At 44.2% G+C, this 24,209-nt stretch overlaps 1 protein-coding gene across 2 annotated transcripts in view; it reads right to left on the minus strand.

The window, feature by feature from the left end:
* The window catches only part of PLEKHA7 (pleckstrin homology domain containing A7), a 220,594-nt gene that overhangs the window by 56,607 nt on the left and 139,778 nt on the right, over positions 1-24,209 (minus strand). For both annotated transcript variants that reach the window (XM_047072238.1, XM_047072237.1), the window contains exons 5-9: positions 20,773-20,884; positions 19,929-20,033; positions 17,236-17,308; positions 15,495-15,595; positions 8,102-8,277 (exon numbers count right to left, since the gene is read on the minus strand). In XM_047072238.1, coding sequence (XP_046928194.1) covers positions 8,102-8,277; positions 15,495-15,595; positions 17,236-17,308; positions 19,929-20,033; positions 20,773-20,884 — 567 coding nt within the window. The remainder of the gene's footprint in view (positions 1-8,101; positions 8,278-15,494; positions 15,596-17,235; positions 17,309-19,928; positions 20,034-20,772; positions 20,885-24,209) is intronic.

A 24,209-nucleotide genomic window follows, 5' to 3' on the forward strand; every position in this document is an offset into this window, starting at 1 on the left:
ATAGATCATGATAGAAAATTGTCTTGTTGTTTACCTGTTTATGGTCTATGTCTACCTCTCCTACCCAAGAATGCATGGGACTTTGCCTCTTTCTTTGAACACAGCATCTTTAACAGTATCTGCTGCACAGTATGCCCTCAATAAATACTTGTAGAATAAAAGACTAAATAGATGAATGCATGAGTACAAATGCACCCAATTCAAGAAGTTCAGTATGGCTGGGGCATAGAGAATGGGGAATGGTGAGACATGAGTCCAAAGGTGTAATAGGGACTAAACCCATACAGTGCTCAAATGCCCTAAGGAAAATGGTTTTTACTCCAAAGGTGATTAGACAATAAGTTCCTACAGTCCAAAGACAGGACTACCAGTTACACAGAGACCAGAGAAATTTGGAAACTGAGAAAAGAGATAAGTTGTCTTCTGATAGGCCCTCCTATTTGAGCTGCTTGTCAGTTTTGTGAGCTGTGAAAGCAAGCTGACCTCTTGCTTGCTTAGTGTTTTAGCTTATTGGAGAGGACAAGACATTCTTAGACAACAGACAAAAAGCAGTCCAATGGCAGAGTTGGGAAGACAGATTTCAAGGAAGCTGTAGGGAATCAAAAACCAGTCCAAAGTCTGGCAAGTGGGAGAACATGGAAATGGAGGGTAGAAATTATGAGCAGAAGGAGATAGAGAGCAGGATTGGGCAGCACTGCTTGGTGCCCCTTATAGTGTATGGGATGGGATCTTAAGAACACATGAATGATCGGGCGCCTGGGTGGCTCAGTCGGTTAAGCGTCCAACTTCGGCTCAGGTCATGATATCATGGTTTGTGAGTTTGAGCCCCGCGTCAGGCTCTGTGCTGTCAGTTGAGCCTGAAGCTTGTTTTGGATTCTACGCCTCCCTCTCTCTCTGCCCCTCCCCCATTCACTCTCTGTCTCTCAAAAAATGAATAAACGTTAAAAAAAAAAAAAGAATACATGAATGAATTTCTATCAAAGATCTCTGAAGCCTGTGTAGGAAACAAAAGGATAAAGAAAGGAGTTGAAGCAAGGGTGCTCAACTCTGCTCCTGGGTCAGAGTAATGATGTAGGAAGAGGCTGGAGGAGGAAGGAGGTGAGAGGCAGGTGGATGGATGGTGCTGCAGGAGCCTGAGCAGAGCAGAACCACCATGACCCTGCTAGGGGATGAGCACATTCTGACAAGGAAGAGTGCATTTTGCTCACAGAAGACTCATCATCAATGTGATCCAGGGCATGGTTGATGAAACTGGGTGGTTGTAAAGAAAAAAGGGCCAATGACATTGTCAAACCAAACCCTATGGAAGGCAGCATACCCAATACAAAGTATCTTAGGCATCCTATTAAGTAAGCACGTTATACATTCATTTATTTAACTTAACACTTGTAATAGCCCTATGAACTGAGGTTTATTTTTTTTTCAACATATGAAATTTATTGTCAAATTGGTTTCCATACAACACCCAGTGCTCATCCCAAAAGGTGCCCTCCTCAATACCCACCACCCACTGAACTGAGGTTTAAAAAGCATTCCCAGGGCACCTGGGTGGCTCAGTCAATTAAGTGTCTGACTTCAGCTCAGGTCATGATCTCATGTTCTGTGGGTTCGAGCCCCACATCAAACTCAGTGCTGACAGCTCGGAGCCTGTTTTAGATTCTGTCTCTCTCTCTCCCTGTCCCTCCCCCACTTATTCTCTGTCTCTCAAAAATAAACGTTAAGAAAAAGTTTAAAAAGCATTCTCAATCTGTACAAGTAACACAGCTAGAAAGTAGTAGAGATAGGATTTGAACCCATGTCTATCTGACTTCAGACACTAAGCTCTGGGAGGAGAACATAAGGTAAAAGAAACCAATACAGTAGGAAGTGAGGGGGTGAATCAATCAGCTGGCCTGGACATTAATTGCTTGCACCCCCTTTATCCCATTCCAATGGGTCATTTCTCCTTCCTCTGCCCATAGCCCTAACATTTCTTGGGCATCCACCCTTACCTTGCCCGCAGTCCCTGTGGCCTGGTTCTCAGAAGTGAAGAATGTATCCTGGATCGGTGCCAATCAGCATGTATATTCCCTGTCCACAGTACATGATTTAAGGTTCAAATATTATCTAAGCCTGTCTAATCAGAATGCCTCTCTCTGGACAAGAGTTTCTGGACAAGACTCTGGCTCTTTCCTGCTGGACTTTCTTCAGCCAGACGACAGGAGTCCAGGGCTACTGCAGCTATTTTGCCACCAGATCTTTCTTAGATCTGCCAGGAACCTCCACATGGAGCTGAAGAATGAATCCAACCCAAGAGACCAAGACCGTTACACGACCACCGGGGCCCCTCACTTAACACAGATGGAGATTTTCCAATGCAGATCACAAAACTGAAGGAAAGGGAAGATTAAGTACTGCCTAATGAATAATTCTAACTAACCAAATGTCTGAACATCTTATTCTGGGGAAAGAACATTTAGTGAGTCTGGATTTGCTTAGCTGATAATCTCTCAGAAAGTTAAGAGGAAATATTATTCTGCCTTTATTCTGACTCAGAAGGTAGGACAAATTTTTTGGCTTGTTTTGTTTTTTAAGGAAGGAAACTTAGGCAAACATGATTATGGGATTTTAAGAGTTTATTAAGAGAATAAGAAAAATGTTACAAGTTCAGAGAAAAACTAGGGACAATACAATGACCTGAGACCCTAAAAGGGAAGGAAGGCAGCCCAACAGATAAAGGATGGAGCCCCTCACAAACCAGAATCTGATAGTTAATTATAAAATCTTTAGGTAGGAAAAAGTTAAAAAAAAAAAAAAAAAGGCCAAATCTCAGGTAGCAAATTAATCCTGAATGGTTCAAGCAAGACATCACTTTTCAATCACAACACTTCTTCCTGTTAAACTTGGTTTCATTCTCAGGTTATCTTTGACCCAGTGCCCTAATCAGTCTTGATGAACTGAACAAAGATGGAACACAAGAAAGAACTAATTTGCCATTGCTGGTCTAAAGAAGCCAGTACAGGGGTGCCTGGGTGGCTCAGTCAGCTAAACGTTTGACTTCAGCTCAGGTCATGATCACACAGTTCGTGCGTTCGACCCCTGCCATCAGGCTCTGTGCTAACAGCTAAGAGCCTGGAGCTTGCTTCAGATTCTGCGTCTTTCTCTTTATACCCCTCACCCCCCTCAAAAATAAACATTAAAAAAAATTTTTTTTAATAATAAAGAAGCCAGTATAACAACACAGGCATCTCTCAGAGCTCAAGTTATAAAAGGACATGCACAAGAAATGGAAGCTGGCGCACAAAAATCAAGCACAGATCTATAGTGGAATGGGCCCACAGGAATGATGGCAAAAAGGGCAGAGTCTGGAAGGAGCTGAAGATGGTTTATTTAAAGCAAAACAAAAACAAACTTTTTCTTTTTCTTAAAATTAAAATGAGGGGCACTTGGGTGGCTCAGTCATTTAAGTGTCTAACTCTTGATTTCGAGTCAGGTCATGATCTCACAGTTATAAGATCAAGCTGCACATCAGGCTCTGTGGTGGGCGTGAAGCCTGCTCAAGATTATCTCTCTCCTGAAATCACAATTCTGGACTTAAAGACAATACAAAGCTATAATCATCAACACAATATGGTACTGTCACCAAAAAAGACACTTAGATCAATGGAACAGAATAGAGAACCCAGAAATGGACCCACAAATGTATAGCCAACTAATCTTTGACAAAGCAGGGAAGAATATCCAATGGAATAGAGTCCCTTCAGCAAGTGGTGCTGGGAAAACTGGACAGCGACATGTAGAAAAATTAACCTGGACCACTTTCTTCACCATACACAAAAACAAACTCAAAAGGTATGAAAGACCTAAACATAAGATAGGAAGCTATCAAAATCCTAGGGGAAAAATCAGGCAACAACCTCTTTGACCTCGGCTGCAGCAACTTCTTACTCAACATGTCTCCAGAGGTAAGGGAAACAAAAGCAAAAATGAACTATTGGGACCTCATCAAGATAAAAAGCTTCTGTACAGCAAAGGAAACAATCAGCAAAACTCAAAGGCAACCAACAGAATGGGAGAAGATATTTACAAACAACATATCAATAAAGGGTTAGTATCCAAAATCTATAAAGAACTTATCAAACTCAGCACCCAAAAAACAAATAATCCAGTGAAGAAATGGGCAGAAGACATAAATAGACACTTTTCCAAAGAAGACATCTAGATGGCTAACAGACACATAAGAAGATGCTCAACATCACTCATCATCAGGGAAATACAAATCAAAACCACAATGAAATACCACCTCACACCAGTCAGAATGGCTAAAATTAACAACTCAGGCAACGACAGATGTTGGCAAGGATGCAGAGAAAGAGGAACCCTTTTGCATGCCAGTGGGAATGCAACTTGGTGCATTCACTCTGGAAAACAGTATGGAGGTTCCTCAAAATATTAAAAGTATAATTACCCTCAACCCAGCAATTGGACTACTAGGTGTTTATCCAAAGGATACAGGTGTGCTGTTTTGAAGGGGCCCATGCACCCCAATGTTTATAGCAACACTACCGACAATAGCCAAAGTATGGAAAGAGCCCAAATGTCCATCAACAGATGAATGGATAAAGATGTGGTTTATATATGCAATGGAGTATTACTCGGCAATCAAAAAGAATGAAATCTTGCCATTTGCAACAACATGGATGGAACTAGAGTGTGTTATGCTAAGTGAAATTAGAGAAAGACAAATATATGACTTCACTCATATGTGGAATTTAAGATACAAAACAGATGAACATAAGGGAAGGGAAGCAAAAATAATATAAAAACAGGAAGGGGGACAAAACATAGGAGACTCTTAAATACAGAGAACAAACTGAGGGTTGCTGCAGGGATTGTGGGTGGGGGGATGGCTAAATGGGCAAGGGGCATTAAGCAAGACACTTGTTGGGATGAGCACTGGGTGTTATATGTAGGGGATGAATCACTGGATTCTACTCCTGAAATCATTATTGCACTATATGCTAACTTGGATGTAAATTTTAAAAATAAATAAATAAATAAATAAATAAATAAATAAATAAGATCATACCAAAAAAAAAAAAAAAGAATTAAAATGAAGAAGGGGAGGGCTTTAAAAGAATATGATTAGATGTAAGTATCTCTGCCTGGGATAGATGATGTAGTATAAATAAAGGCAAATTCTTTAACTTCTAGATTGAGTTCCATAACTTCATCAAGAAGAATGATCTTCTTCATGAAAAAGAAAACAACCTTAGTTAAAAGAGACTAAAAGTCCAAGATGGAGAAGAAGATGGGAAAGACCCAGCCATCAGGACCCCAGGGCCTCAGGGAACTCAGAAACAGGCTCAGGAAATCTCTCAGGTGATGTCTGAGAAATCAAAGAGAACAGGAAAAAGGCCAGAATATTAAAGACTGGCAAACAGCATCCTGTTCCGTTAACCACAAGAGTGGACAGCCTGCAAGCAACCTCTGCAAGGGACTAAGCCACATCCTAACCTGAGGAGATGTCACAGCACACAGGGAAGGAAGCACCGAGAGAAGGCAAACAACTCAGTAGAAAAATGGGCAGAGGAAAGGTAGAGGCAGTTCAGTGGAGGGGAAATACAAGTAGCCAAAAAACAGAAAAGATCCCCAGCATCGTGGAGACATACACTGAAATACTATTTAACTACACAGCAGCTCAGCAAAATATTTTAAATCTTGATAATATCAACTACTGGCAAAGATGTGGGTAGTGGACTATACAGCTTTCTTTAAACTGCATCTTGGTGTATCAATTAAAATTAAAAATACATTGTATTTTGACCCAGCAATTTGAAAGACTCACACATGCAGACGCTTGTAGAAGGTTTTTCATTGCAGGCCTATTTATAATAGTAAAAGATGAGAAAAAATAAACCATTAAGGTTTGGAGCATTATGGTCTTATAAAACACCATATACAACAGTCCAAAGTAAAGCTGATCCACATACACTGATAAAGATTTTCAAGATGTTATCATTCGTGCTTTAAAAAAACACAAAAGAAATACATATTTCTTTAAGTGCACATATGTATATAAATGAATTTAAGTGAAGTTAAAAAGGATGCCCATTAACCTGATAACAGAGATTACCCTAGGAAGGTGATTAAGGACATTTTGTCTTTACTCTTTGCATTTTTTTATAATAAAAATGTCATTTATTGTATAATTTTATTTAAAATGTGTGTATATACATACATATATGTATATGTATATACATACATACATACATGGTTTTTTTAAGGATGAAAAACAAAAACTAAGAAACAGCATTAGGAACCAGCATGTGCACTAGGAATAAGACGTAGCAAAGAAACACCAATGTTGGGGCACCTGGGTGGCTCAGTTGGTTAAGCATCTGACTCCCGGTTTCGGCTCAGGTCATGATCTCACAGTTCTTGAGTTCAAGCCCCGCACTGGGCTTCATGCTGACAGTGCAGAGCCTACTTAGGATTCTGTGTCTCCCTCCCTCTCTGCCCCTCCCCTACTCGCTCTGTCTCTCTCTCAAAATAAATAAATAAAACTTAAGAAAAAAAAAAACTGGAAAAAACTAAAAAGAAATACCGATGTCACTCTAAACAGAGTGCCCACAGGCTAATGGCAGATGCTTTCACATCATCATCATGGACACAAGAGACAAATGCAGGCTGCATGACAATGCTAGGAGGTAGAGTCAGATTTGACTGAACACCTGCAGTTACTGATTCAGGGTCTATGTGGGAACTTCCAGCATAGTCATTCTTCCTGTCCTATCTAACACATTCATTCATTCTTTCACTCGCTTATTCACTCAACAGACATTTAACGGCTTACTCTGTGTCAAGTGTGCAGAAGATACAAAGACAATCCCTCCCTGAAGTCTAGGATACTGAGAATTATACAGAAGGTGGAAAAAAAAAAAAAACAGCATGGGAAATGCTTGACTGAGGTATTATGGAAGCTTCAAGAGTAGGGCCAGACCCCAGGCTGGCCCCTTGAAGGAGGTCACACTACACCCTCTGTTTGCTTCAAGAAAGACGGCATGAAGCTAGGAAGTACCACTAATACCAAAAGTCACATACACGTGAGTTGGAAAAGGTTGACAAGCTATAATACACCATGTGAAATCCATTTACAGTCACTAAAAAAATCCCACCTTTAGGTTGCTGGAGAATAACCTTTTGTTTTGAGGCCTCACTGAAAGACCATACTCAAAGAGGCCTCTGAACACAGCAACGTGTTCAGATAGTGGAAAATGGGGGGCACATGAGTGGCTCAGTCGGCTAAGCATCCAACTTCGGCTGAGGTCATGATCTTGCAGTTTGTGAGTTTGAGCCCCACATTGGGATCTGTGCTGTCAGCATGGAGCCCATTTCAGACCCTTTCATTCCCTCTCTCTGCCCTTCCACCGCTCATATTCTTTCTCAAAAATAAACAAACATTAAAAAAGAAAAAAAGAAAAAAATGGGCCCATGTCAGATGAGGACTCGCTAAAGGCACATCCTGACTTTTCTAGGGTTACCTTATTTCTCTGAGCCCCTGACTCCACTCATAGTCCTCCTGTGCTTTCTCTCAGGGAATCACCCACAGCCAAAAGACTCAGGAATTTCAAGATCCCTGATTGTACCCTTGGTTTGTCCACTTGAGGAAAGGGGTGACTGGACAATAGCTTCCCAGCTAGCCTCAGCAACATGGTGCCTTTGGCACATTTTCAGTTTGTAAGGTCTTTCTTGTCTGTCTCTCCCTTTCCCAATCTGGTGCCCCAAGGCTGTCCATCTCACCACACATCAGAGAAGGAAAAATGAGAAATACACACACACCAGGTTCCAAGGCTCCATATCCCAAGCAGTCACTTCCCGCCCCCAGGCCTTGGCATTTCTCTGCTCAACAAAGAGAGGTCCAGATAACTTCTGCGAGCGAGACCTTACCATGTATGCATTATCTTTCCAACAGAATTCATTGTTAAATAGGACTTCAAAGAAAGGGCAGGGCTTAATACAAGTGAATGAATGGTGGAATTTGGGGCACCTAAGAGTTCTTATCTGGATCCCCATCCTAGTGTGAGAAGTGCTCTGACAGGGACCCTCCATTGGGACTGACCTCTTCAGTGATGATCGAGACAGCACCTGTGCGGCCTGGTTCATGGCCCGGACCCAAGCGTTCATGTCCTCCTGGGTGTCGGCACTGAAGTAGTAGGTCCTCATGCCTGACTGCTCGGCCTGAGAACCCCCTGTGGAGCTATTATAGATGAGTGCTCGCATCCCCGTGTGCACAGCCTGTAAACATGAGGCAGAAACAAAGGTCAGAGAGGTCAGCGCACATTTCACTTCTGGGAGCAAAAACAAGAAGACACTCTGGCCATGTTCTTCCCTCTTCCATATTAAAAGCCCAAGTACCACCCAGCTTGTTCCCACACCTAGAAAACATCACAGCTGGATTCCCCTTTCCTGGTACAGTCAGACCCAGTGATAGCTGTGTCTAGTCCCCATGGTCAAAGCCAGGCAGCTGCACCTATTCCTACTTATCTTACTCCTGCTTAGGGAGGGCCACACAGTCAAGGCTTGCGTGAGAAAGAGTTTTTCAAAACCCTCATTCTGTAGAAGCAGACTCTCTGGAATCCTTGTCTTGGCTCTTCTGAAGCACGCAATTACTGGAATTGAGCCAAAAATTAGCAATAACAGCAAGTGGCTTGGTGCAGATATTCACTGTGCCTCACCACTCGGGCATGACATGTGATGAGTGCCCATCAACGCTGCTGCTCTTCTGGCTCTCCAAAGAGGCACTACAGAGTTTGACAGAGCTAACATTTGACTGAAAATCCTTGTACACCTACTATGTGCTAGGAAGCCTCAAAGTGCTTTCACATGTATCCTTGCAAAGAGTCCGTGAAGAGGTAATGGAAATGATCACTGAAAAGTAACCAGGATGGGTACAAACAAGAGGAAACACCAGTTTCTCCCCACTGTGTTCTGATAAGTAGGGGCCTGTCTTAAAGTTGTAATGAAAAACCTCATCAAATCTACATAGGAAGATGGTATAAAAAGGAAGACCAAAAAAAAAAATAGAGGAAGATCGGCAAATCTGATCAGTGCCTGTTATGTGTCTCCTGGTTACTTCCAGGACTTTAATCTCATTTTAATTCCAATAGCTCTGAGAGGTAGTGACAGAATTTGTATTTTACAAATGTGGCAGATGAAGGTCTGAGATGTTAAGTAACTTTCCCAGATCTCCATGCCCAGTAATGGATTCCTCATAGTATTTAATATTACCTGGCATCATTTATTTTATATACTAGTTTGCTTATCATCTGTCTCTTCCCTCCAGAATATAAACTCCATTACAGCAAGGACTTTGTCTGTCACTACGGTATCCCCAGGAACAGTGCCTGGCACCTAGTAGGTACTTAATAATTGTTTGTGGAATAAACGAAGAGTTGGAACCAGGATTTGTACATAAGTCTATCTGACTCCAAGCCCAAGCTTCTCTATATAATGCTCCTAGGTCCTGCCCAGATATTAGCATGATTACACAGATCACTGGTCCAAAAATGTGGATCCAGAAAGAAAGGCAGACCCCATGAAAGGATAAGCCAGAGAAAACAAAATGAAAGAACCAATTAGGAGCTGAAAAATGACATGCTTCTAGAACCACTAATGGTCACAGATGAAAACTCTCTGATAAACTGTCGACATTTGCTTCTGTGACCCACCCTAACATATAGGTCCAAAATGCATATTAATTATGGATCTGCTACTAATATTGACATACTTGAATCTATCCAGCTAGTTCCAAGAGAGTACAGGCAAACTTAGCTTGCAGGTAAGGGTCCCTACAGTGACCAAAGCAAACCTGATTTCCTTCCTTGCATGTTTAAGGGATTATCCACTGTCCCAGATTCCTCCTGTTTTAGCAGGTGGACACGTGGCAGTGAGAACAGAATGAGAAGGAACTTGTTGTGTCTGTCAATCAGCAGAAATTCTTGGAAAAGCTCCCCCATGCAATGACCCCATAAGATCTCTGATACCTCCTCCCAGACTTTCTGCCCAGTCACAGGTGGGACAGGCACCCACCCCACCAGACACAAGGCCACTCACAAGCATAGCTAGCCCTCAAGGGTATGATAGATAGAGCATGTTCCTGCTATACTAGTGTTTGTGGAGCCAGCCTTGTCTAGGAAATCAACACGGGACACCCTTCAAACAGGGGGACTTGGCGTGTGTGTTCACAAATGGACCTTGGGAGTTAGATCCAGCATTACAGAGGAGCTAACATGATCACAAACAACCTCAGTCACTAATCAAACTGCCAATATGTGCTGTATCCAGCTGCCCTTGGTTCTAACCAACAGGTTCTTAGCCACATTCTGCCTGTGATTGGGCATAAACGATGTATTTACTGCAAAAGTGAGAAGTGCAGGGAGTTGGCCACGTGACCCAAGTCCAAAGTGCCCTGAGCCAGAGGAAGATGCCAAAACCAAGATGATGAGAAGCCTCCTCACCCCTTCCTAGTCTTATCTCAAAGATGTTCCCTTCCCCTCTGCTCTTCACTTTCCAAACAACAGTCCTATTAGGCAACTTTGCATGACCGAATGGAAAACTTTAGGCTATAGCTAAAGGAAATGGAGATGTATGCAAGGATGATTTTACCTCAAAAACTTAATCCCCCCGGGATAGGACTGTTCTCCTGGCCCTTAGGACCTTGGTCTTGATCTGGCACTAGAGATAAAAGCTAGAATGCTCACACTCCAAGCCCCCAGCATCAGCCTTTAGAACATAGAGGCCTAGGTGAGGAAATGTAGGAGCACTCCAAAGGCCAGGGCCCATCAACTGACTCATTCTCTAATTCATTCATTCAACAATAATTTATCATTGATTATTTATGTGAAAGGTACTGTACCAGAAATTGAAGCAACAGCCTTAATCAACGTCAAGATAGTTTACAATCACATAAGAAGAGAAAGACTACGGACAAATAACTACAATTGTTATAAGCATTGTCAAGAAGTTCAGGATGCTATGAGAGAGGACATCAGGGGAACCTGGCCTGACCTGGAGAAGGAATTACCTATGGAAGTGACATTTAAGCTTCCTTCTACATAGTAAGCAGATATGTTAGTAAAAGTAGCGCAGTGGGATGTGTGGGACCCCAAGACAGACAAGAGTATATTCAAGGATGAGGCCGGCATGCCTGGCACAGAGAAAAGGAGAGAGCAGGATGAAATGAGGCCACTGGAGCTGGCAGGGCCAGGTGACCGGGGCCACGTGGTCACGTTAGGGTTTTGTCTCATTTTCAAGAACAAGGAGAAGCAATTAAAGAGTTCGAGCTGGGGAGTGGCAAGATCAGATTTTTGTCTGGAAAAACCACTCTGGCTGCAGTCTGAAGAGGTCAGAGTTGAGCTGGGGCAGATGAGGGGATAGGGGGCAGGACACCATTACAGAAGTATAGGTGAGAGATGGTGGTGGGGGCTGAGAAGGAGAGGAGCACCCAGTGTCTGGACAAAACTAGCAGGTAATATCGGCAGGACCTGGTGATGAACTGGACAGGAGAGCTGAGAACCGCAACTGTCAAGGATAAGACTGTCAGGTTTCCAACTTACGCAGACTGTGGTGCACATTTATTGACATTAAGAAGGAACTCCTGGTGCCCAACCTTTGGGCTATGAGCAGCACAGTGAACTGGGTAAGAGCTCAGGCCCTGGAGTTAGCCTGACGTGCATGGTGGGCCTGGCTTCTTACCCCAGAGCAACCTTGGGCAAGCTGCTCAATCTCTCCAGGCCTCCATTTCCTCATCTTTAAAATGGGTGGGTGATGATGGTACTTACCTTTTAAGGCTGTGTGAGCACTAAATGACATAATGCACATATGGAACTTACAGCACAGCCTACCATTTTTAAGGCTCAAAAGATGTTAATTGATGTTATTATAGGACTAGTCACTTGAGTAATCTAAGGTGACTGACTGAATGAATTTTCTAGAAACTTTGAAAGACCCTTTTCTGCCCTCTCTAACTCTGCCCTCAGGTCAAGATCTCACAGTTCACCAGTTGGAGCCCTGTGTCAGGCTCTGGGCTGACAGCTCAGACAAAGCCTGGAGCCTGCTTCGGATTCTGTGTCTCCCTCCCTCTCTGCCCCTCCCCTGCTCATATTCATATTCTCTCTCTCTCTCTCTCTCTCTCTCTCTCTCTCTCTCTCTCTCTCAGAAATAAACATTTAAAACAATTAGAATATAAGCTCCACGAAGGCAAGGATTTTGTCCTTCTCATTGTTCTATCCCTAGCATCTATATCCTACCAGGTAGAACAGTGGAGTTCAGTGAAAGTTGGGTGAATATAAATAAGTGAAAAACCACATCTTGGCTGGCCTTTAGCCAGAATCTAAAGCGGGGGTCTTAATTTTTTGGGGGGCATGAACCCTTTGGACAGTTTCATAAATCCTAAGAACCCTTCTCAGGATGTCTCTAAGTGTTCATAAATATGCTATACTGAAATACAGTTACCAAAATTTTCTTAAATGTGGTATAGTGATATAGGTGCTTCTTTAATAATTCATTATATAAGAAATGTAGTAATAATTATTGTCACTTCAAAGTGGCAATGAGCATAATGCTATTTCAAGATATTTACAACAGTCGTAATGTGATATGAAGATCTCTCTGGTTACTAGGGTGACCAAGGCACAGATGCTATGGATACCTGTTGTTGCCTGCTTTCTTAATCAAAGAAAACATTGTAGGTTAAAAAAAAGATGTGATTTATCCATTGACCCTTGGGGGTCTGTAGAGCTCAGGTCAGGAAACCTTGGTCTTGAGGGAGGAAGAATGGCTCAAAGGGAGTAATAAAAGCTTTTCTCTGCATTGAAAATCCTTGGACACTTGGCTGCACAGGGATGTTTTTTGCTCCAGATCCTGGATCCGAGGGGCAAGCCTGCTCAGAGGTGACCAGGAGGTGAAGGGTGGCTGTACATCCAATAGGAGCTTTTTGGGGAGGAGCCCCAGGTGAGCTAACAGAGCATAAAAGGCCTGTGTCCATCTAGCACCAGCCTTCCTGGTAATGCACAGGGGCTGCCAGGCTGCAGGCACAGTCGAAAAAGACAAGGAAAGGTCCATATAACCTTTCTGGCGGTGCCTATCTACCATTACAGATACTCTCAACAATCTCAAGCAAGGTGCCCTAGCAACAGTCAGAGAATTTCAGATCTGGAAAGAACTCACATCAGAGACAGGTGTAAGGCCCAGAGCACAAAACACTATGCATTCTTCAGTATGCCCAGTAACATGGATGCTGTACTGCCCAAGGGGTCCACTTTCTGGCCCCTAAAAGAACAATGCTTCAACCCAAAGGAAAGGGAACTCTTTCGCACGAAGGAAACCACAACCCTCTGTGGAGAACCAGCTGAAAACCACTAGACTTGTCTGCAGTAGCTTTTCTCTGCTCTCAGACCCTGAGGATCCCCACAACAGGGAAATCCCACCCCACCCCCGACCAAACACACGCATGCCTTCTATCTCTGAGACAAAAGATTTAGGGAACACTCTTGGTGAAGTCTTTCTAAGAAAAATTTTTTTTCAGAAAGAGAAGAATCTATGACACATTAAGGATGTTTTTCTAAATCTGTTTTCACACCTCCCAGTGAAGTGTTAAGATGAAATATATATAGTTACAATCAGTTACTTTGACCATACTTCAAAAGCTGTCCTAAAAAATTACATACATTATCCTTACTGTTGGCCTAGTAGCAAAAACACTGAACCCCAGAAAGGAAGGCTTTCTGAGGAAGACTTTTAGGCTGCAAAGGACCAGTCTGAAACCCACCGAACACAATGTTTTCAAAGCCAGTCATCAGCAGGAGAGGCTTCTGAACTATTAAAGAGAAGAGTATTCCTAAAATGACAACAATGAACATTAGTTCAAATCACCTTCCACCTCCTGCAATGTGTGTGCAGGAGGTGACCAAAATCAGACATGGAAGAAAAGCAGAGAGAAAGAAAAAGAAATTGTCCTCCCTCCCTTTACAATGCAATTGAAAGAGAATAGAGTTCATGTTCAAGTTCTGTCACCATCATCTCCCAGCTTTGTGACTTTGAGCAAGTTTCTTAAGCACTCTAATCCTCATGTTCCTAAGCTATAAAATGAAGCTAATAATACTGGCCTCACCCATTGGCTCTCCACAACATTAAATGAGCTTCAACCCACAGCAACTCTGGAGTCATCAGGGATAGTGACAGTCAAGGGAAAGAGAGGGACAGCTCAAACCTGGCAATGGACAAAGCTGAAGCATCAGCCCGGAAAAGAAAGGTAAAAGATGAGACTGATTTTCCAACCACCACCCCCACAATGGACTCCCAGTCAAGACACTGATGCAGATTATCACCTTCCAGTGATACCATAGACACCATACACCAATGCTTTCTTTAACCCTTACAGAGAACAGTGGCTGTGTTATCATGTGCTTTTCCATGATCCTTCAACTATCTCTGGCTGGCAAACTTGACCTCTGTTCAACCTCTGCTTTAGTACCCACCATCTAGTACTCATCTTATACCTTCAACATGGGAATAGCTAAGCTACATAAGTAGTGGGGGCAGGAGCCGCTACCCCACTTGAAAGGCTCATCATTGCCCTGCATCCTGAGCAGTGTGAGAGGGCATTCCCCGTGGCTACTAGCACCAAAGGCTGCTGCTTCAGTGCTGAGACTTCCACTCAGCTGTCAGTAAAGTATAATTTCAACACTTCCCCATCCTCACCATCCCTGGAGGACCCAAGAAACAGCATCAGTGAAGGAATGTGTGGAGGTCGCTAAAGGAGATGGCCTCAGGATTCCCCAAATTTGGGCCCGACCACCACCTTCCTGGAGCCTCCACACCTGGCTCTGAAGATGCTAGAGGGTGTAAAGGACTGCCATCAATTATCATGGCCGCACTCACTCCACATGGCATGATGACAAAGTAGAAAGGGGGTTCTATTGTTGAAGGGATTTCCCTTGGGATCCAGAGGGATTTTTTTTCCGGGATCCAGAAAATAAACCAAATTTGACTCTACTTGCTTTTCAACAAGATAAAGTGGACAAACTCAAAAACCCTTCAACATGAGCCACTGACCCTGAATATAGGTCTTCATAATATAATTGACGTAAGTCCATTATGAGGGACCATCACTTGCACTAAGTGGCTGGATACTAGTTAGACTGGCTGATTACAGTGATAAGAACACATGAGGAGGAACCCACATGCAATCACAGGACTAGTAGTGAGAGGAAAAGAGGGGTCTGAACACTTGAGCAAGGGTGGGGGACTCAGAAGCTCAGATACAAATGAAAGCACTTGTGATGCTATTCTTGTTTAAAGAATTTATAACTTTGTTAACATGCACCGGAAGTGCTCTAGCTTCTTAACTTCTCCTTTCTCCCCACAGAAAACAACTGCTTTTATGAAGCCATTTTTGGGAAAACAAAGTTTCTTAGGGTGGAATTGCTGTACTAGATGGGAAGGGGCAGTACCTTAAAGGAATACTTGCGACTTATACGGTCCTCAGGGGCCACAGGCGAGATCACATAGCTGGGCAGAGGGATGCTCCCAAGGACAGCTTCTTCTCGGCTGTCTTTGAATGGAAAAAAAACACATCAGAATAGCCTGCTGTGGCACCTTCCTTGGGTTGGTCCATCCCACTGCCCCAGTTCAGGACTCCAAATGTCTTCCCAGGACTACTGCAATTACTGACTGTCCACTCAGGTGCCCCCTGGAGACCTTTGTGCTAATGCTGGAACGACACAGGTGAAACAGACAGAGGCAGAGGCAGGCATGTAAACGTGCTCAGCACCACCTGCTAACTCCTGAAATACAACAGTTTACAAAATGCTGTGGGAACACAGAGGCAGAAGTGGCACACAGTCTGGGGAAGTGGAGAAGTCTTCAGAAGGCAACATTTAAAGTGTTTTAAAGGACGGGGAAGGGCCTTCTGTGAGGAGCAAACCTCACAGGCAAAGTTAGAGCACGTGCAAAACATCCTACCTTCTACATCTATTTTCTTCCTCTTCTAAACCATCTTCATTATAGAGGTAACTTCCTAATGATAGAGTTGGTCCTGTCACTCTCCTACTCAAAAGCACTTGCTGCCTGCTCACTGGATGCAAAATGAAACCCAACTTCCTCTGCCTGGTGTCACAGCCCTCTTGCATTTTGGTCCTTACTCACATCCTGAGCCTTCTTTCCTAGTATGTCCTGCATGCAAAATTCACTCGGGCCTCACAGGTCTGTCATTCCACCTTCTTCTGCTTCTAGAACTTTATTCAACTTGTCTCCTCTCCTTGAAATGTCCATCTCCCCCATACGCAAAAGCAAAGCTCTACCCACCTTTACAAGCCCAACTCAAATCCCATCTGTTCTAAAAACGCTCCTTAAATTCTCCAATATGGAATTTCTTGCTCCTCCTGAATTGCTTAAGCACACTGAATGCCTTCTAAAGCACCTAACACAGACTAGTCTGTCTTAAAAGTAAACTCTCTCGGGGCGCCTGGGTGGCGCAGTCGGTTAAGCATCCGGCTTCAGCCAGGTCACGATCTCGCGGTCCGTGAGTTCGAGCCCCGCGTCAGGCTCTGGGCTGATGGCTCAGAGCCTGGAGCCTGTTTCCGATTCTGTGTCTCCCTCTCTCTCTGCCCTCCCCCGTTCATGCTCTGTCTCTCTCTGTCCCAAAAATAAATAAACGTTGAAAAAAAAAAAAAAGTAAACTCTCTCTTCCTCCATGTTTCGAGCCTTACTTCTTTCTCACTATTGCACAGCCCCTAACTCTATGTGCTGGGGCTCCATAAATGTTCATGTGGTCAACTCAACTCACCAGCTGTCCATCCAATATAAATATAGTAGGGGATAGATCCAGACAGCAGGTTACAAAATACAATGATTTATCTATACTTCCCACCTCTCCAGATTGTGTCAAAGGTATACCTATGTCCTCAAAAGGGTAGAAGCTAAGACAACTCCAGACTTGGAGACCCTAAGTAGCAGACAAACTGGATCCTACTTATTTTAACTCAACAAATGGCACCTCCAGTGCAGGGACTGGTATAAAATGAAGTGACCAACCACCCACATATGTAAAAGTGAACACTTGGGCAAGTAAATAGGTTCTAAATTAGCTCAGGCCACTGGTCCACTCACTGGATTTGAGAACATAACCACCTGTTATCACCTCACCACCCCCTCCAGCACAAAGAGCCCTTGGTGGCCTGAGCTGCAGCTCACCTTTATAGTAAAACAAGCAATAATCGGCAAGCACAAACCACCTCCTTTTCCACAGCCTCATCCCAGAACTGTCCTGCAAAGCAAAGAAAACTACTCAGACAATATGTGAGCACACTATTCCCCCTTCCCAATCATGCACGACATGATGCTGCAACCAAGACTTACCCATATCCACTCTTTCATCCAATAAATTAATGAATTAATGAATTTTTATTGCATGGCCATTTTTTTATAGGACATGAAAATTTAGATTCAATGATGGTTTATCCCAAGGAAGTTTTATGTATGTCCTGGAAACAGATTAATGTAAGTATCCTTCTTTTAGAAAGGAAGATATGGATTCAAAAATACAGTTCTTCCATGAAAGAAATAAGCTTTTGGGGAGCCTGGGTGGCTCACTCAGTCCATTAAGCGTCTGACTTCAGCTCAGGTCACCATCTCAAGGTTCGTGGGTTCGAGTCCCCGTGCCAGGCTTTGTGCTAACAGCTCAGAGCCTAGAGCTGCTTCGGATTCTCTGTCTCCACTCTCTGCCCCTCTCCCACTCGCACTTTGTCTCTCTCTCTCTCAAAAGCAAATAAACATTAAAAATAACAATAATTAGGGGCGCCTGGATGGCTCAGTCGGTTAAGCGTCCGACTTCAACTCAGGTCATGATCTCGCGGTCCGTGGGTTCGGGCCCCGCGTCGGGCTCTGTGCTGACAGCTCAGAGCCCGGAGCCTGTTTCAGATTCTGTGTCTCCCTCTCTCTCTGATCCTCCCCCGTTCATGCTCTGTCTCTCTCTGTCTCAAAAATAAATAAACGTTAAAAAAAATTTTTTTTTAAATAATAATAATTAAAAAACAAAAGAAATCAGCTTTTAACAAAAAGGAAGCTATTTATTTACTTGGGTGCTATTCTGTAAAAATATTTATGCTGATGAGAAAATTTATTTACATAGTATGGAACAAAGGAATTTAAGTTAGCTAATTAATCATTGAGGCAAAGTTCTCATTTGATGGGAGTTCAATTCTCGATCATAAGGGGCTGATTTTGTCATGGATTTGCCTTCCACTCAGTGTAAAAAGACTTGGATTATCTTGCTATCTAATTGTCTCATACTGTGAATCTATTTTTACTCATCTAAAATCTAAATCAAGGGGCGCCTGGGTGGCTCAGTTGGTTAAGCATCTGACTCTTGGTTTCGGCTCAGGTCATGATCTCACAGTTCATGGGTTTGAGCCCTGTATCAGGATCTGCACTGATAGCACAGAGATTCTCTTGGGATTTTGTCTCCCTCTCTGCCCCGCCCCTACTCATACACATTCTCATGCCCTCTCTCTCTCTCAAAATAAACTTTAAAGTAAAATAAAATAAAAATACATTTATTAAAAATATTTTAGGTGATTGTGAAAATTCTAAGAAAACTAGGCCAGAGCAGGAAAACAGTAGTGTTGCAAGGTCCGTTTTCTTCCAAATCTAGGAAAATTCCAGAACTTGCTTTTAGCTGTTAAAACTGTTTTCCTTCTGCAAAAGTTTTCAACAAGTTTAAATTTAAAAAAAATAACAAAGTTATTACAGTTTCTAAACCTAAGCACAAGATGAAGTTTGTTCATTCTCTACTTACTAAAGTGCTAAAAACAAATTTAACTTGCTGAATTCATACATTTCTTGGTTATATCTTCTGCACTAACCACATTATCTCTAAGATCTTGCTTTATTTGGAAAACTCCTCTCCATCCTTCCACACCTAGTGCAAATGTCACCTCCTCTGGGAAGCCTTTCAGGACTCCCCCCAAAGAGAGCTACATTCTCTGTGCTGTGTGTCCATAGTACTCCACACAGGTCGCTGTTAGAGTTCCAGCACAGCCACAGTGGGGGCTGGGGAGAAGAATTACTTATAGCCCTTTCCCTCTCCCTCCACATTTCAAAGGAGCATGCTTTTGTTTAATGGGGATGAGGATGCAGATGGGAAAGCCAGGTTACTCAGGTAAAAGAGACGGGCAGAGAGGCAAGGAAAGAGACACAGCCATGAGGGAAAAGGGTACCATTGAGAGAGGTGTCAGCACAGTGTCTGACAGAGGAGGCTGGAGAGCTATGGGAGTTACCAAGGGGAGACTGAGAGAGATAGATTTCAAGGGGACTTCTAGGGATTTCTTCTGTGTGGCGTGCAACATAATGCCCTCCTCTGTCTTCTTGTAGAGCCTTTAGTAAAAATCCACATCATTGCCCTTGGTGTTTGATGTGTGTTTTTCGGATGGTATGATACGTGAGAGACTGAGGGCAATAATAGGACAGGTGAGAGATGTGTCTGTTTTGGGGTGAGGAGGCAATGAGCTGGATTTGGCTGATTTGGAATCTGAGGGGCTAGGGGAGCTAGATATGTGTGCTAGACTAGGGGAGAGGAAAAGATGGGGTTTTTCGGCCAAATGATAACAAAGGCAAGTGCCGGCAGGGGATTGGCAGGAAGGCTAGATTTGTGTGACCCACCCACACTAGTGCTTGGGTCCCAGGGCAGCCAGTAGCACTGGGGGCCCATGTGGTCAAGTGGGTTTGGGGAGGCAAGGTGTAACCACTGGGCAGACAAACCTGCCTCAGATGAACTCAGGAAGAGAGAGCTTATTAGGAGTCTATTTGCAGCTCCCAGGGGCCAGAATAAGGAAGACAATCAGCAAGAGTCATTCCCCTCCCTCACTCTCCCTTCCCAGTCTCCTCACCTGCTTGTGCAGCCACCCCCTCACCACCACCGGAACATTGGGGTTCCTCCGGATGGCCTGGTCCCTCTTCCCAAAGCTGTGGACTTTATTGCTGGACTTCATGATCTAGGAAAAAGCAGACTTGAATTCTAGCAGCAGGGGAAATTATGGAGTCACAAAAAGCACCTGCATGATAAGAGAGCTGCGGGCTCCTCTGCCTTACTCCAAGCAGCAGCACCTTGATCGAAAGAGACTGGAATAGGTGGGCACATGGCCACAGCATTTCAATTAAAAGGCAAATCCAAGACCTAGCAAGCTTCCCATCCGGCTCACAGAGAAAAAAAACATTTAAAGGGATTTTTCAATCAACTTTCACCAGCAGCTATTGGTCCTAATATGTCCTAGTCTTTCTGGAGCAAAGCTACTTTTCAGTCACAAATTTTGCCAATTTCCAGACATCTACCCCTTCCTATCTGGGTTCAGTCCTTAGCACTCACCCCTTCTCTGCAATGCCGGTTCTCTTCCCTGTTCCTCAATGCTCCCACATCTCACCTTTCCTCAGGACCACCTGTCACAAATCTCACCAGGCAGTCTCTAACACACCTGTGAACAGAGGCACGGCCCTCCCAAGACAAGCCAGAAAAATGAAGAATGCACACGGGGACCTAGGTGTCAATCCTGGTTCTGCCAGCAATCACCTGTTTTCTTGGACAAGTGACATAACCCCAACTGGTTTCCATTTCCTGATCTGTCATTTGGGGAGGATACTTCTTACAAGCCTCCCTCACAAAATAATAGTGACAGTCAGTGGGCATCTGCAAAATAGTAAAGGGTGGAAAGAAGGAATGAGTGGCCAGGAGCTCACCTTGGGGCCAGGTTTGGCCTCCACGGTCGACGTGGTTCCAGCTGTGGATGTTTCACTGACCATGCTGGACGGTCTTTGGTTTCTCTCTTGCTTCGACATATGTGGATGTGGCCTGTGGGAAAACACAGGAAAGTCCAGTAAGTACCAGGCTGCACTGAAAGTGGAATCTGAGATTTATCACAGACAAGAACCGGTTGATATGCCTCAGACAACCCACGACTGATCTTTTGGAGACCACCTGAGTCTAGACTGCATCCAGAAGACCACAATGTCCATGTGCTTCAGGGAGTCTAGAGGATAACAGATGGTCCACCTCCATGGCCTGACAACCCACCAAGGGGCCAAGGCCATCATTCCTGCCTGCTGTCCTAAGGTCCCCACATTTACGCTCTTACTCAGGTTATCTGTGGCAACTGCCCCATCACATGGGCACCAACAGTTGTACCACTTTTTACACAAACAACCCATACTCCTTACATACACGCGCACACACACCCCTCCATTTCCCTGGCTCCCAAAAGAAGCTGTTTATAATTAGTAACAAGAAATCACTTGCGCACACATCCACACCCCTAGATACATACAGAAAATCACTTACATAAACGCCAGTGGGGCTTGCCTCCCAAAATAGATCACTCAACAAAGAGTCCTATTCTAGGAACACTCTTTTACCCCAAAATAGAACCATCAGAGATATTAACCCCTTGTGCCATGCCTGGAAACAGGAAGCAATGAGACATGCCTGGGTCCCCAATGAAGATCCCCCTTAGTGCATCCCCAACAGCACCGAGTGACACCATGCTTCCCATCGAGAAGCTCCACCTGCCCTGGGAGAGCCAGATCTCTGGGAACATCTCCATATGACATTCAAGAGACACTACAGAGAACCCTTCTCACCTGCCTCCACAGATCCCCAGCATTTGCCAGAGTCTTTCAAAGCCCGGGTAGCAGCAAATGCCTGCAACAAATTCAATGCCTATCCTCAAACAGCTTGATGCCTGCTTCCCAAACTCTAACTCCAGGATCAGCAAGCCGTCCTCAAAGCGTACGTCTCATTGTTCTGTGGCTGGGTTCTCTACAGGCAACAGGACCCAGGCAGCTGCAGTAAACTGAGGCTCTCTTCCCTGAGGAGCGGAGACAATCTGACTTGAAGGCCGGGGCTAGGAGCCTGAGAGGAAGGAGGATCCAGACAGGACGCAGTGAGGAAGCAGCCCTCTGGGTGTCCGTTCACCAGGCTCACTTTTACACAGGTGCCACCAGGGAAAGTCCTAGTTTCCACCTTGGAGATGTGCTGCCTCCTTCAAAACCATTACTGCTCTAAGGATAAGTGATCCTTCCTGCGCCCCAAGACAGAGCCCCGAAACCCTGCACCTCTACTTCTTCACAGAAGTAGCCGTAGCCACCATGCTCTCCACACTGTGCCAGCGGCAGGACCACTGCAGTGGGACTGGCTTTCCAAAGGGCTGAGCTCTGCCGGATGCTTGGCAGCTCGGGGTGCAAGTCCCACCAGGCAGAAAGATTACTGGCTCCTTATCCGCTCAGGCACTCACCCCAGATTCCCCGCCCCCGGCTTCCATCTCAGCCAGACTTTTGTTACTGCTCCCCACTCAGAGAATGTCACCGCACTCAGCTCACTGCTGGCAGAGGCTGCATGCAGCAAAAAGATAATCGCCAACCGGGGGTGAGAAGGGCCCTGAGAGGCTGCCTTGTCCAGTCCCTGCCTCCAGGCAGAACTATGCCCAAAACGTCGGCCTGGAACCTAGTCTTGCCTGACTTTCAGATGTCCAGAGGTTGAGACAAAGATGACTTCTCAGGATGCATCAGTTATGGCAGTTGTATCTCGGAGCCAGAATTCAGGACACAAAGTCCGACAATATTTGAGATTTTATCAAGTTTAATTTGCTCCCACTTAAAATACTGATAGAGGATTATTATAGAATATTTGGGAAATATAAGAAAAAAAGCTAAACAAAAAGAAAAAAAAATTACCATAGTCTAGCTACCCAAAGGAAAACCATTTTTAACACTTGGTATATATACTTCCATTCTTTTTTATACGTCTGGGTTTTGGGGGGTAGGGGAGAGAAGAGTGTTTTTTTCTTTTTATATAACTGTGATCACACTGTGTTTATGATTTCGCATTTTGATTTTTAAAACATAATGTAAACATTTTCTCCATTATTTTGAAAACATCCACATCATTTTATTTTTTCTTTATTTTTATTTCTTTTTAAATAAACTCTATGCCCAACATAAGGCTTGAACTCACAACCCCGAGATCAAGAGTCATATGCTCCTCCTCTGTGAGACAAAGGAAAGACTATCTGGATGTGTGACTGGTCCAGAAAATCCAGGATGGACAGCCATTTGCACAACTTCTGTATCTTGAGCTCTGACTCTAATCACCTCCTGCTTTCTAGTCTCATGTCCCCAATCCCATTCGGGGATGCTGGCTGGCCAGGAAGCTCCTCCAGACAACAGTGCTGTCCTACAGACTTGGGTGGATGAGGAAAGGGTTACAATCACCACCTAGGAAGCCAATTATGAACAGATTTCAGCTGGAGAAGGACTGGCTGTGGTCCCAACACTGAACATTAGTGAGGGACAGTGGACCACAGTGGGGGGGGGGGGGGCGGGGGGGGGCAGAGTACAAGAGGAGGAGGAGGAAAACCATGAAGACAATTCCATTCCTCATTCTATAGAGACCTCTACTCAGCCACACTCAGAGAAAGCTGGCTTATTAGGAGAAATAGCCCAAACTAAATCTGCCCCAGAGAGGGAACCATGTTGTCTCTATAAACAGTGTCTTCATCAGGGCTCTCCATGGGCAGGGACAGCTCCCAGCTGGAGCAACAGTCTCCATCTCTAGCTGGCAGTCCCTGACCTTGCTCTCTGAAAGAACAAGGTGCCCGCAGCTACTCACTCAGTCAAGTGGCAAGATCTGCCTTCAGAGGATGTTCCTCTGAATCTCCTCAGTGTCGGTAATGATCTCCCAGGTCTCCTCCAAGGGTGAATATGACTTTTGGAAATAATTAGATGTTATCTGGAATTACAACTAGTTAAAAAGAAAAAAAGAAAACAAAAACAGGTGGTGGTCATGCTTGGGACACCATTTGGTACCCAAAAACAAGGATATAAAAAAGTCTTGGGGTGCCTGGGTGGCTTAGTCTGACACTTGGTTTCAGCTTAGGTAATGACCTCACAGTTCATGAGTTTGAGCCCTGCATCAGGCTCTGCACTGGCAGCACAGAGCCTGTTTGGGATTCTCTCTCTCCTTCTCTCTCTGCCCCTGCTCCCCACCCCCTCTAAAAATAAATAGACTTTTTAAAAAAGTCTCAAAAACAATTTTCTGACTTGGCTGAAAAGCTGGCTCTGATGGAAAGTTCTGGAGGTTGTTTACCACACTGTTTTGAGAAGTGGAAATATAAATAGTGTTA

Source organism: Lynx rufus, unplaced genomic scaffold (genome assembly GCF_022079265.1).
Source record: "Lynx rufus isolate CCGP_SWC_20201006 ecotype Redwood Valley unplaced genomic scaffold, mLynRuf1.p SCAF_9, whole genome shotgun sequence".
Lineage (NCBI taxonomy): Eukaryota > Metazoa > Chordata > Mammalia > Carnivora > Felidae > Lynx > Lynx rufus.